This window comes from Myotis myotis, unplaced genomic scaffold, assembly GCF_014108235.1.
Source record: "Myotis myotis isolate mMyoMyo1 unplaced genomic scaffold, mMyoMyo1.p scaffold_m19_p_3, whole genome shotgun sequence".
Taxonomy (NCBI): Eukaryota; Metazoa; Chordata; class Mammalia; order Chiroptera; family Vespertilionidae; genus Myotis; species Myotis myotis.
In genome coordinates this window covers 98447220-98460962 of record NW_023416335.1, presented here as the reverse complement: position 1 = coordinate 98460962, position 13743 = coordinate 98447220, and the positions used below count along the sequence as shown (strand labels likewise).

Genomic DNA, 13743 nt, shown 5'->3' with positions numbered 1-13743 from the left:
AAAGGCCATGTGAGTAACATAAACATTTCTGAGGATTTCAATGATTGTGAAATTTTTAAGATAGCATAAAAATAGCATGTTTTGTAATTTTTCTATCTAGGTGCCTAAGTTTTAAATAAGAAACACTCCTAGAAATCATTAATTTGGTTCTCTTTGAAACAAATTCAAATCTCAGAGAGCAGGAAGATAAACATCATAGATAGAATAATATTAAGTTTAGAAATAATATTTCAAATAAATTACATGAGATTGCATTTATAATGATTTTTTCTAAATTTATATTCATGACTAAGTATATACTTTTATTTAGAACATCAAGATTTACAGAACAAGGATTTTAACAGTGTATTATATTATATTTGAAGGGATAAACAACATACACAAAATAAAGTTAATAATTTCTAGTTATGACTATTTCTAAGAAGTATTTACTTTAATTACCAGAGAAATATTTTCATAAATGCACATAGCTGGAACCCAAAACTGACAAATAAACATTAATATGAATGGATAAATATAACTTCATATAGTTAAAAGTTCCCTTAGATGAACATGTTTTGTTAAAATCCATCTATAAACTTAGAGCCTAAGTTTTTGGATACCTTTTTTTATGAGTCCCGGGCCTTATTAACCTGTGTACAGTATGGAACACCACTGAGGTGCTCTAGTCAAGTAATTATACAATATAACCACTAGATGGAGGCAAAGTACTTACACTTGGTGATGTAGCAGCAGAGAGCAAAGGTAAAATTCCTCCACAAGCAATGATGATGTTGTCTACCATTTGGGAAATGAGGTGAATTGTGTTATGTACAAAAATAATGTTTTCATTGCTATTGACAAAATCCATTACAGACTTTGTGGAATGGCTAAAATAGCAGAAAAACAAAATGCAAATTAACAATTCCTTGGCTTAATAAGAAATGCAGACAGTTTATAATAACATTTTTAAGTGACAAATAATGAAGAGCTAGGCAAATATAAAATGGAGTTCTCAGAAAATAATGTAATTTAAAATTGAGATTTTATATTACCAAAAATTTAGCACCTTTACACGGTTATTATGTGTGTGTATTAATGTAGCATTTTGTTTCCCAAGAAATATATTCAAAAGTATATGACTATCTCAATGAATTTGGCTGAAAATATTTATTTTTTCCAAAGTTATTCATTTTGTATTAAAAGGCAGAACAACTGGCTAGTTAACAATGTTTTGCTACTTTTTATGCAGTTTCAGTTTGTTGCTTCACCAGACTCCAGCCCCCTACCTCTGACCAGCCATACTGAAAACATATATTGCTAATCACAGAAGTGATGTAGTAGGAGAATATAAATAAATCAGCAAAAATTCAAGGACTTATTGAATAAAAAGAGAAAAGACCTCAAAGGTTGGCAGTAGAGCTTCCCCATACAAAACATGCAATGTAGATATTCAGAGAAATACACTGCTTTAGTTTGGTGACAGTCAAGAATATGAACTATATTCTAATGGGGGAAAGGAAGAAACTACTTCACGATCAAATTTAAGTCAATGATTCTCAAGTTTTAGAACTGTACAATATCATCTATAATAATAAAAGTGTAATATGCCAATTAAACTGGACATCCTTCCAGACAACCTTCCGAATGAAGCCAGGGTTGGGAGGGAAGCCAGGATCCCGGGTGCCAGAGGGAAGCTGATGCCAGCAGCTGGGGAAAGGAAGGCCTACTCTTGCACGAATTTCGTGCATCGGGCCTCTAGTATATTATATCTTAGATCTCAAGATGTTTCCCCCTGTCCTAAATATAAGTTCTGTCTTTAAAATTTTTTTAATTTTATAGAATTCTGTTTCAGAAATTTTTTGAGAGCCCTTGAAAGGAAACAAAGATACACAGCATGTTAAAGGAAAGAAAACTGACTATCACTCACTTAGAAGCCACTAATACTGTAATTAGAAAATCACATAATTTTCATACATTGATATTCATGTTAACCTTAATGTCTTTCATAGTATTGGAGGTTCCTTCTTTACCATCTGTAGGTAATTTAGCATGTAGCAACACTAGCAATGAAAATACCTTTGTTTCTATACTTCAGCAGACTAAGGAAAAACTAATAAAATAACATCAGAAGTAAAAACATTATGTGGCAGACCTTGACTACTTCCATATTCCTTTTCCATGCTAACACAATCAAGATTTTGTTCTATTATTGAACTAGATCGGGTATAGGAAAGGTTGGCCTCACCCCAGCTACTAGGTTACTGACCAATATTGCTCTGTATAGATCAGTCATAATTCTACTAGAGGCCCGGTGCATGAAATTCTTGCACTGGGGGGTCCCTCATCGTGGTCTGCACCCTTTCGCAGTCTGGAACCCCTTGGGGGAAGTCCACCTAAGCCAGCAGTCAGACATCCCTCTCATAGTCTGGGGCTCTAGCAGTCTGGGACCCCTCGTTCCTTATTGCCTGCCTTCAGTGGAGGCAGGAGAGGCTCCCACCACCACCGCTGTGCTTGCCAGCCATGAGCCAGGCTTCTTGCTGAGCAGCGCTATCCCTGAGCGCTGGTCATTCCACTGTTTGGTTGATTTGCATATTAGGGTTTTATTATATAGGATTTCCTTTTGCTGGTGATTATCTTTGAGAAGAGCCTATAATCCTGCTAGCATGTGAGATATAAGGGGGAAATTTCTTGAGTGGCTTCAATTAAAACAAAACATAAAAGAAGAAAGAAAAAGAAGGGAAGGGAAGGGAAGGGAAGGGAAGGGAAGGGAAGGGAAGGGAAGGGAAGGGAAGGGAAGGGAAGGGAAGAAGGGAAGGGAAGGGAAGGGAAGGGAAGGGAAGGGAAGGGAAGGGAAGGGAAGGGAAGGGAAGGGAAGGGAAGGGAAGGGAAGGGAAGGGAAGGGAAGGGAAGGGAAGGGAAGGGAAGAGAAGGGAAGAGGAGAAAGAGGAGAAAAAAGGAAAGAAATGAAGAGGAATGGAGAAGGAAAAAAGGAAGAGGAGGAAAGAAGGATATGAAGGAGGAAGAAGACGAGTCCTCCATACCCTCTAGTTTGAGCAAGTTTCCTACATTGATTCAATCCTGGGAGCTGAAGCAACCACCTTGAATCTTAGAAGAAAAATCAGGAGAAGCAGAGGAGCCCTATTTGAGTCTTGAGAATACTGTGCCACTGATACTTGTGATAGTGGCATAATCTGCTACAGAGTACCATCAATTTCTTAATTTATATGCTTGCATATATAAATGACACTCTCATAATCAATTTGTTGTACACTTGCTATTAAAAATTAAATCAAAAGTGAGGAAAGGAAATGATTTAATTTATGCACACTTGGTTTTCATTAAGTGATTATATTTGAACTGATATAGTCTCTAAAAATAGGTGTCATAAAATAATTTAAAATTTTATTTTAACAATGCATATATCATAAGCTCATTAACAAGAATACATTTAGTATGTGGTATTAATTTTAAGAGTAAAAGATAAAAAGGTAGATATTTCTTAAATGAAAGTAGTCTTATTTCTAGAAAAAAAATATTTCTACCTTCTCCAAACATGTACATCTGTTTCTAAAGCAAATAGTAAATCGGTGAGAAGTCGTTGGTGCATTGGAGACCACTTAAACTCAGGAATACGAAACATTGTAGTGCGTGGACCTGGGCTGAACTGACGCCGCTGTTCCTCAGTCATTGGCATTCCTCGAAATCCTAAATCAACTCGGAGATCTCTGTCCTGTTGTGTAAGAGACCGACCCTGAACAGCCTAGAGAAATAAAAGGTGAACATTTGTAGAATGCAAAAGAAATTCTTGATTTCAAAATGAAAACAATAAGTATAGTAAAGTAAGTGTGTGAGTAAAGCTTTTGCTTATGACTTAAGTAGGCTAGTGTGTGTGTATGTGTGTATATATATATATATATATATATATATATATATATATATTTCATCTGGTAATTCCCTGCTCAGGAACCTTTTAGAGCTGAGGGCTACTACTACTATTTTTATTTTGCAGTTTCACAAACTAAGGAAAAAATCAAATACCTAAGTTTAATAACAATGTTCATACTTAAAACCAGACCCTCTTTACGACTGATTTTGGAGGCTTTACAGTAGCCTATATTTCTTCTTTATGAAAGGGAAGTATACTGGATATATGTCATCAACTAATTGTAGTTAAAAACACAAGATTAAAAGAAATATTAATTGAACAGATTCAAGTTAACTTTAAAGTCTATTTTGCTCATAATACTTCAATTTAGAAAAAGCAAATGCATTTGATAAAATGAAAAACCAGAAAATGCCTATGCACTCTGAATGAAAACCAGAAAAACCTAATGATTATTATGTTCAATAAACAATGCATCATGCTGTCCTTTATTTTAAATCTCTACCTAATTCAATATTCCCATACCCTGACAATTATCACTGTAGTACAACTGCCACAAAAATGGGAATTGGTAGTTAACAGAGACAAAAATAAAAATACTTTTCCCCCACACGGAATCTATTATTAAGGAATCTTATTAGAGTACAAAGGCACTAGTTAGGTATATGGTTTACTCTTTATAATAGAACATGTTAAATTTACAGTGAGTGTAAAACTCAGAGAACAGCAACAAAACAAATCATAAAAGGTAAAAGTTTTTTTCAACTCTTAATTCTAGGCATTAGTTAGCCTAGAAAATAAGGAAGTAAACTTAAACCTCAAAGATCAACAATTAAAATCCACATCAGAAAAAAGCATCCATTTTTCAGTTTACTCTGGTGAGGCCCAAACTGCAGCACTAACATTTCCTCACCACCAGGCCTTTAATTTTCTCATAATAAATTCCTATCCACGTGGTTGTAAAAAAAATTCTCACTGCTAATAACTGAAAATTTCCTCAGCCAAATTACCTACCTCACAGGGTTGCTGTGAGGATTAAATCTGAAAACATATATCACAGTGCCTGGAATATAGCAGGCACTTGATAAATATCATGTCCTCTTTCCATTCCCCTTCATTTCATCTATCAGTTCAATCTGGGCTCCAAGTCCTCTTTTCTATAATCCACAGAACAGGTTTGGGACTGAAGCTTAAAAGGTTAAAATTAATTATGAGTACAGGTCTTTTACCTATTTGGTTAAGTTTATTCCTAAGTATCTTAATTTTTTTGTTGCAAGGTAAATGGGATTTTTTTTTTAGTTTCTCTTTATGAGAATTCATTACTGGTGGATAATATTGCCATCCATTTCTGGGTGTTAATTTTGTATCCTGCTACATTGCTGAATTCATTTATTAAATCTAGTAGTTTTTTGGTGGAGTCTTTATGGATTTCTATATAAGGTATCATGTCATCTGCAAATAATGACAGTTCTAATTCCTCCTTTCCAATTTGGATACCTTTTGTCTTCTTGTCTGATCGCTGTGACTAGGACTTCTGGTGCTATCTATACTAATAAAAAGGTAATATGCTAATTAGACCAGATAGACCAGATGTCTTCCAGATGTCCTTCCGTACAAAGCCACGGTTGTGGGAGCCGAGGCAGAGGCGGTTAGGGGCTATCAAGCAGGCAGGCGGAGCAGTTAGGGGTGATCAGGCCGGAAGGGGAGAGCAGTTAGGGGTGATCAGGCTGGCAGGGTAGAGTGGTGAGGGGTGCTCAGGCTGACAGGGGAGCAGTTAGGGGCATCAGGCAGGCAGGCAGAGGCGGTTCAGGGCGATCAGGCAGGCAGGCAGAGTGGTTAGGGGTGATCAGGCAGGCAAGCAGGTGAGCGGTTAGGAGCCAGCAGTCCTGGATTGTGAGAGGGATGTCTGACTGCCAGTTTAGGCTCTATCCCACAGGGATCGGGCCTAAACCGGCAGTTGGACATCCCGAGGGGTCCCGAATTGGAGAGGGTGCAGGCCCGGCTGAGGCACGCGCTCCCCCCCCCCCCCCCGCATGAATTTTGTGCACCGGCCCTCTAGTGTTGAATAAAAGTGGTGAAAGTGGACAACCCTGTCTTGCTTCTTAAGGAGAATGGTTTCATTAGTTGTTATTGGCCTATGCAGGTTTTCTGCTTTTTCCTGTTTCAGTTTTGGAAGGTTGTATTTTTCTAGGAATGTGTCCATTTTCCTGGCAAGGATGTGGAGAAAAAGGAACCCTAGCACACTCCTGGTGGGAATGCAGACTGGTACAACCACTATGGAAAACAGTATGGAGTTCCCTCAAAAAATAAAAAATGGAAATGCCATTTGACTCAAGGATCCTACTTCTAGGAATATATCCTAAGAAGCCAGGAACACCCTTCAGAAACAATATATGCACCTCTATGTTCATAGCAGCATTATGTAAAATAGCTTGGAATCAGCCCAAGTGTCAATCAGTAGATGAATGGATTAAAAAACTGTAGTACATTTACACAATGAAATATTATGCAGCTGTCAAAAAGGATCTCTTACCCTTTGATACAGCATGGAGGGATCTGGAGTATTAAGCTAAGCAAAAAAGCCAGTCAGAGAAAGACAAGTATCACATGATCTCACTTACATATGAAATCTAATGAAAAAAATCTGATGAACAAAAAAGATAGAGAGACATTGAAGCATACAACAGACTGGTGTATTTCGTAGGGAAGCAGTGGTGGGATGGAGGGTGTGGGAAGAGATTTACCAATGAACTTATACGCAAAGCCCATTGTCAGATAATAGTGCCGGGAAAGCTTGGGGCTGGCGCTGGGGAAGGGGTGGGAGCAGGGGGAGGGAGTCAATGGGTAGGTGAAGGGGACATTTGTAATACTTTCAACAGCGACAACAAAAAATTTTTAATTAAGTATTCAGAGCAAAGATATTGAGTATAAAATGTGTACATGTAGTCACAGAGTCATAAAATATTAGAACTGGATGAGCCCCTAATAGCCATATTTTCATCTAGTACAATCTGTTGTACAATATAAGCAAGTTCAGGCCCAGAGAGACTAAGCAAAGTTACACATAATTGGAAATATAATTTAGCTATTTTAAATTTCTTTAATGTGTACTACCATACTATTCAATTCTATAAAATACTATTTTACCATAATTAAATATAAGCATAGTGTAACTGGTAATAAATTACTCTGCTTTAATGCTAACAATGCAACATCTATTTAATGCATTTTTAGAAGTCATGTTAGGTAACTTACTTGTGTTGTAGTAGTGGTCTGAATTTTTCGGATCTCTTTTCCTGATTCTTTGCCATCATCAGATCTCTCAGTATCTGAAACTATACTTCCAGCATCAATACTTGGTACAATTTTACTACCAGAAGATTCAGTTTCCAGAGTTGTAGCAGTCATTTCAGCATACTCTAACCCTTTAGATGATAAGTCTCTTTCAGAAATACTGCTCATTCCATCTGAAGTTGTATGGATTTTGAACTCTTTTTCTTCTATTATATTTGTACAAGTTAAGTCTACACTACCAGTCATGTGAGCAAGCAACCCAAGATCATCACTAACACCAAGATGCACTTGTGTGTCCTGAATATTCGAAATAATGTGATTGCTAGAAAGTTCAGGAAGGAGTTTTTCTTCCTGTTTGGGTATTTTATCAAAGAGAAATGATGTACTACTATTAGGAAGATCATCTTTCTCATCTGCTAATGTTATCAATGGGCCATTATCTTTTTCTTCATTTTTTTTAATGATACCAACACTTCCATGTACATTGTTCTGGAGTTTCTCAACAGCAGCACAATATACATTATCCAACAAAGATTCAACCTCCACAAGGGCACCATTCTCTCCACCTACTAGGGTCTCTGGTGATAAATCCATATCATCCAGCTTTACTTCTGTTGCTTCCACTTTCTCTGCTTTTATATCAACTAAAAGATCATGCACTTCCACATGTACACCACTTCTCGATCTATCTGAATTCACAAGAATATCATCTGACACTTTTGTTGACATGAGCAAGTCTCCAGGGTCTGTGCTGACAGGGTAATCTGTCTCACTTTCTGGACTCTGGCTTTGTGAAAGATCTTCTATCTCTCGAATTTCCATTCCTCCTTTTGCTCCTGTCGTCTGTGATGAAAGACCAGAGATGGTGCTCACATTCCCTTTCTTTCCCTTTTTAATGTTCTCCTCTTCTTGTCTCTGATATTCTTCATACATTTTGGCTAGGTATTCCTTATGTGCTTCATAAGTGACCTTAGAAACAAAGGAAAAAACATTAAGGCATTTTAAATATACCAAGAAGAAATAAAAGATACAAATAAAATCTATATATATAAAACCCTAATATGCAAATAGACTGAACAGGGGAACAATCCAACAACCAAACAACTGGTCACTATGATGTGCGCTGACCACCAGGGGGCACGCGCGGAACATGGCAGGCATGAGATGGTGGAGCAGGTGAGTGGGGGTGCCAGACCAAGGTGGGGCCAGTCGCTGTCATCAAGGTGAGCCTCTGGTGGTTACTGAAAATTCTTTGCTCTTGCGTGCCATGGTCCTGCACTGGCGCTTGCACCTGCTACCGACGGCCCCGCTCACACCCGCTACTGGCACCCAGTGCTTGCCCCAATCGCTCAGTGCTGTCAGAGGCTGGGAGTGGCGGCTGCCAGCCCCAGTCGCCCCTCAGGGCTTCTCCACCTCACCCTGCTCCTGAGGATCGTGGCTGTCAGCTGCCTCTCACACCCACAGCTGGCAACGGCCCCACTTGCACTTGCTGCAGGTGGTGGAGCCGCTGCTCACATCCACTGCTGGCGCCAGCCCTGCTTGCACCTGCAGTCGGCACCAAAACCACTGCTTTCACCTGCTGCTGGCAACAGCACCAATTGCTCCGCACCTCAGCAGGTGTGAGTGGGGCCGGCGCCCTTCAGTGTGTGGGAGCCGCAGCAGTGGGAGGGGGCTGCCTGCAGACAGGGGATGGGGGGGTCGCAGAGGGAGGGGCCTGGGAGGATGAGCCAAGACCTGTCCCTGTGCCCACTGCAGCCTTGCGGCCCACAGTTCCTTTCAATGTGCACGAATTCGTACACTGGGCCTCTAGTTATGTTAATAATAGGAAAATGGTGCCAAGAACTTTAATTAATCAAACACAGCACGTATTAATACTAAGTTAGGTAAATTAACAATATTAATGTTTTAAATAGTGATCTTTTCTTTTAGGTTAAGTATTTCAATGTTGCCCTTACCGAATATGCCAGTTGAACTCCTACATATTTGAGGTATTTGAGCTAAATTGAAGAAGTGACTAATATACAGTCCCAATACTATTACTAGGTCAGATTTCACCATTCATTACTCATATGTGTGCCTATTTCAACAAATGTTTTAAAAAACCCACACAAATCTATAAATATATACAATTATAAACTGTTAAAACATCACAATTTTATTTTTACATAGGCTACTTTAATTTGATATTTTAGATAGAATTCTTTTATATATATTACATAAAATGCAATGTCTGGTGGAGGAGGGCAAAGGGGAGGAAATAGGGGGGCATCTGTAATAATGTCATAATAAAAAAATGCAATATCTTTTCCTACAAAATACTATTTTCAAATTGGTTAGTATAATAATAAAAGTAGGGTACCAATACATTATAAAGTTTAAGGTATTAACAGCAATAAAAGCTCTTCTAAAATTAAAAATAAGTTCAAAATTTTTCCTTAGGGGCACATATGATATTAATTTCTAATTAAGTCATAGGATAAGAAAATTTTAGTTGGTAATGGACCTCCCTTTGGAGATTATCTTGATACAAAAACCCCTTCATTTTATGGAAGATGAAATAAAGTCCCAAAATGGAGTTGGAAAACTGTCTTCCTTCTACTAAAGATTAGATACTATTTTAAATATAAATATTTAGATTTCTAGGATTAAAAATAAAGAAATGATAATGTAACTAAAAATACCACTAAAATTAAACACTTTAAATATATTTATAATTCACTTGTAAATAAAAACAATTTCTGGCTGCTTTTTTAAACTATTAAAAAGTAAAGTCCATAAAATATTCTTAGGTATGTTTTATTTTTTAAAAGGGCAATTGGTTCAGACTCAAGTTCTCAGATCTGCTATATATGTGGGGTCACCTTTGGGGTCTAAAATTCCTAATTTATAAACCTGAGGTTTTAATCAAATGATATATAAAACTTCAAGATCTATTAGTGTATAAACAGAAGGGGGGCGGGGGGACAAAACAGAAAAGAGAAAACTGGGAAGGAGGAATCGGCCTTGATGGAAAATGCCCAGAAGATGGCACCAGATGAGCATATATAGCCATTTAATTAACTCACAGATGAAAATTAGATGATATAAAATGCTAAATCTCTGTTACCTTGGAATGGGCTATTGAGAGTGTATCCACCCAGACTCTCCAGCCTCCCCATTCATATTTTATTGCATGATACAACAAAATCCGGAAGATATTATAAACCATCTCAGTAATCTTCTGTTCTTCAGAATTTTTAGGATTGATATAGCCAAGAGAAAACATCCAATCCTGCCATACTGAACACTGCAATAAACATCTAGTGGGAAAAATATATTCATTAAAAACATCTAAATTATATTAGAATTTACTATTTTGAAATGTAGATAAATAGTGAAAACTGCACCTAGGTCAACGAAGGTACAATCATTCTGCATATTCTATATTCTACACTTGGAATGGCATTCCCCCATTTTTATATCTGGAAAAATCCAAATTATCATTAAAACTGCTTTTCAAACTTTCCCAGTCAGATTAAGTTATTATTTCTCTACTCCCTCATAACCTGCAGCACTCATGATGCACTTAATATCTTGTAAAATAACCACTGCTTTATTGTTCTTTCCCACTAAACTGTACTAAGACTGTATACTGAGACAACCTATGCAGCAAGGTGCTTTATACACACCAGACAATCAATATTTGTTAAATTAATGACTCAGGCAGCAACCATGGCTCCATGTCCTAGTCAGTGACGGCAAACCTCTGATACGCGTGTCAGAGGTGACACGCGAACTCATTTTTTTGGTTGATTTTTCTTTGTTAAATGGCATTTACATATATAAAATAAATATGAAAAATATAAGTCTTTGTTTTACTATGGTTGCAAATATCAAAAAATTTCTATATGTGACACGGCACCAGAGTTAAGTTAGGGTTTTTCAAAATGCTGACACGCCAAGCTCAAAAGGTTCACCATCACTGTCCTAGGTAACCAGCTCAAAAATACATGATATCAATCAGTTATCAGACAAATTCAGAAGAAGCATGGTTGAATATGAGCTACTCCAACACAATTATAATTAAAACTATTATTGGTGATAGATAATAGAATGCACCAAAGGAACAGTGCATTTTAAATAATGGTTTGTGGGTATATATCCATATATTCAATTAAAACATAACACCCATATAAGTTAAAACATTGATATAAGTGGAAGTATGCTAACGGCAGATTATATTAAAGAAACATGCAGTGTCTTCTGATGATTAAAAGTATTCAATGCCCTGGCTGGTTTGCTTAGTGGTTAGAGCATTGGCCCACAGACCAAAGGGTCACAGGTTTGATTACGGGTCAAGGGCATGTATCTTGATTGCAGGTTCCATACTCAGCCCCAGTCGGGGCTCATAAGGGAAGCAACCAGCCACCAATCCTAGATCTCTCTCTCTCTCTCTCTCTCTCTGCCCTCCCCCCCTTTCCAAATCAATGGGAAAAATATATCATCAGGTGAGGATAAAAATACAAGTATTTAGCAAAGTGGAAAAGATTAGAAATTTTTTTCTCTGAAAGAGATTGAAAATAAAAAGGAACTGAGGTTAATTATGGAATACAGTTTTGTTTTGTAATAGTATTCAAATTGCATACCTTCTATTTTCACGGCTGTTGCTGAAAAGTTTTATCATGTCAGATAAAAATAAACGACGAACTTCCATCAGTTCTGCACTTGGTGTAGAGTTTTTTAACAAAGTTGCCACTACCTTAAGAATCACTGTAAAAGAACAACAATAAAAGGCATGGTATAGATTTATAACTGCACCATATCTTCCACTCAAAACATATTTACTGATTTTTCAACTAAAGGCTTAGCACCATGGTAGGTGATTTTCAAGTGTTATGAACTATGTAAGCACCATAATGAATTTAGATGGTTGGAAAAAAGGAGATTTAGTCTGATATATTACCATGTTACTATTGCATTAAAATAAAATAAAAAAAAATTTCTGTTAGCTTACTTGGATTTTGAATTTTCACTGTAGAGTCTGGCTCTGGATGTGGTTTGTGTACAACTTGAGTACATACTTGCTCTGTCAATATCTGAAAGACGTAGAATTTTAATTTCATTTAGAAAATAATTTAAAACATAATTGCAAATTATATACTTGCTTACATAAAACTTTAAAAGAATGTAAGTTCTCTTCAAATTAAAAGAAATATCTCTTCTAAATGGACATCTAGTGTATTCTACATACTTCTAAACTATGGATTCTTCATTGTCTTTTTTGTTTGTTTTTGTTTTCTTAATTATAAAGACAAAACCAAGACCGGTATCTATAGAAAAAAAGATTAATTAGGAAATACAAGAATTTATTCTGTTTGAAATACATTTTCAGCGTACATTCTTAATATATTATGCTGCAAATTGTAAACATTTGACTCTTAATGTCAACATTAATTTTGAAAACTTAGAAAATTTGTAAATAAAATCAAGTCTGAAGCCTGGGTCCCAACTCAAAATGAAATGCCATAAGGGAAAATTCTTTTTAAAAATATTTTTATGTATTTCAGAGAGGAAGGGAGGGAAAAAGAGAGAAACATCAATGATAAGAGAGAATGATTGATCAGCTGTATCCTGCATAGCCCCCACTGGGCATGTGCCCTGTCCAGGAATCCAACCATGACTCCTGATTCATTGGTCAATGCTCAACCAGAGCCACACCAGAAGGGCTATAAGGGAATTTTTTTTTTTTTTTTTTTTTATAAAATACTATAGGCCTGGTGCGCAAAAATTTGCGCACTCAGGAGGGTCCCTCAGCCCGACCTGTGCCCTCTCGCAGTCTGGGACCCCTCCTCGGGGAATGACCACCTGCTGGCTTAGGCCCGCTCCCCGGGGGATTGGGCCTAAGCTGGATGTCAGATATCCCTCTGGAAACATGGGAGCCCTCAGGGGATGTGCACTTGCCAACCGGGAGCAGGCCTAAGCTGCAATCGGACATCCTAGTGCTGCTGAGGAGGCAGGAGAGGCTCCCACCACCACCACTGTTCTGGCAACCATCAGCCTGGCTTGTGGCTGAGCAGAGCTCCCCCTGTGGGAGCACACTGACCACCAGGGGGCAGCTCTTGCATTAAGCGTCTGCCCCCTGGTGGTCAGTGTGTGTCATAGTGACCAGTGATTCCCAGTTGTTCTGTTGTTTGGGTCAATTTGCATATTACCCTTTTATTATATAGGATAGAGGCCTGGTGCATGGGTGGGGGCCAGATGGTTTGCCCTGAAGGATGTCCCAGATCAGGGTGGGGATCCTGCTGGAGTGTCTGGCCAGCCTGGGTGAGGGGCTGAGGGCTGTTTTAAGACTGGCCACATCCCCTTCAGGTTGGGGGTCCCCGCTGAGGTGCCTGGCCAGCCTGGGAGAGGGGCTGCGGGCCGTTTTCAGGCTGGCTACAGCCCCTTCAGGGGGGGTCACCCCTGGGGTGCCTGGCCAGCTGGGTGAGGGGCTGATGGCTGTTTGCAGGCTGGCTACAGCCCCTTCGGGGGGCTCCCTGCTGGAGTGCCTGGCCAGCCTGGGTGAGGGGCTGATGGCTGTTTGCAGGCTGGCCACTGCCCCCAGA

The 13743-nt window shown here is 38.3% G+C and overlaps 1 protein-coding gene across 6 annotated transcripts in view; it reads right to left on the bottom strand.

Moving 5' to 3' along the window:
- The window catches only part of NBEA (neurobeachin), a 1002985-nt gene that overhangs the window by 713069 nt on the left and 276173 nt on the right, over positions 1 to 13743 (bottom strand). For all 6 annotated transcript variants that reach the window (XM_036298874.1, XM_036298876.1, XM_036298877.1 and 3 more), the window contains exons 19-24: positions 12153 to 12234; positions 11785 to 11908; positions 10266 to 10458; positions 7121 to 8128; positions 3525 to 3742; positions 716 to 869 (exon numbers count right to left, since the gene is read on the bottom strand). In XM_036298874.1, coding sequence (XP_036154767.1) covers positions 716 to 869; positions 3525 to 3742; positions 7121 to 8128; positions 10266 to 10458; positions 11785 to 11908; positions 12153 to 12234 — 1779 coding nt within the window. The remainder of the gene's footprint in view (positions 1 to 715; positions 870 to 3524; positions 3743 to 7120; positions 8129 to 10265; positions 10459 to 11784; positions 11909 to 12152; positions 12235 to 13743) is intronic.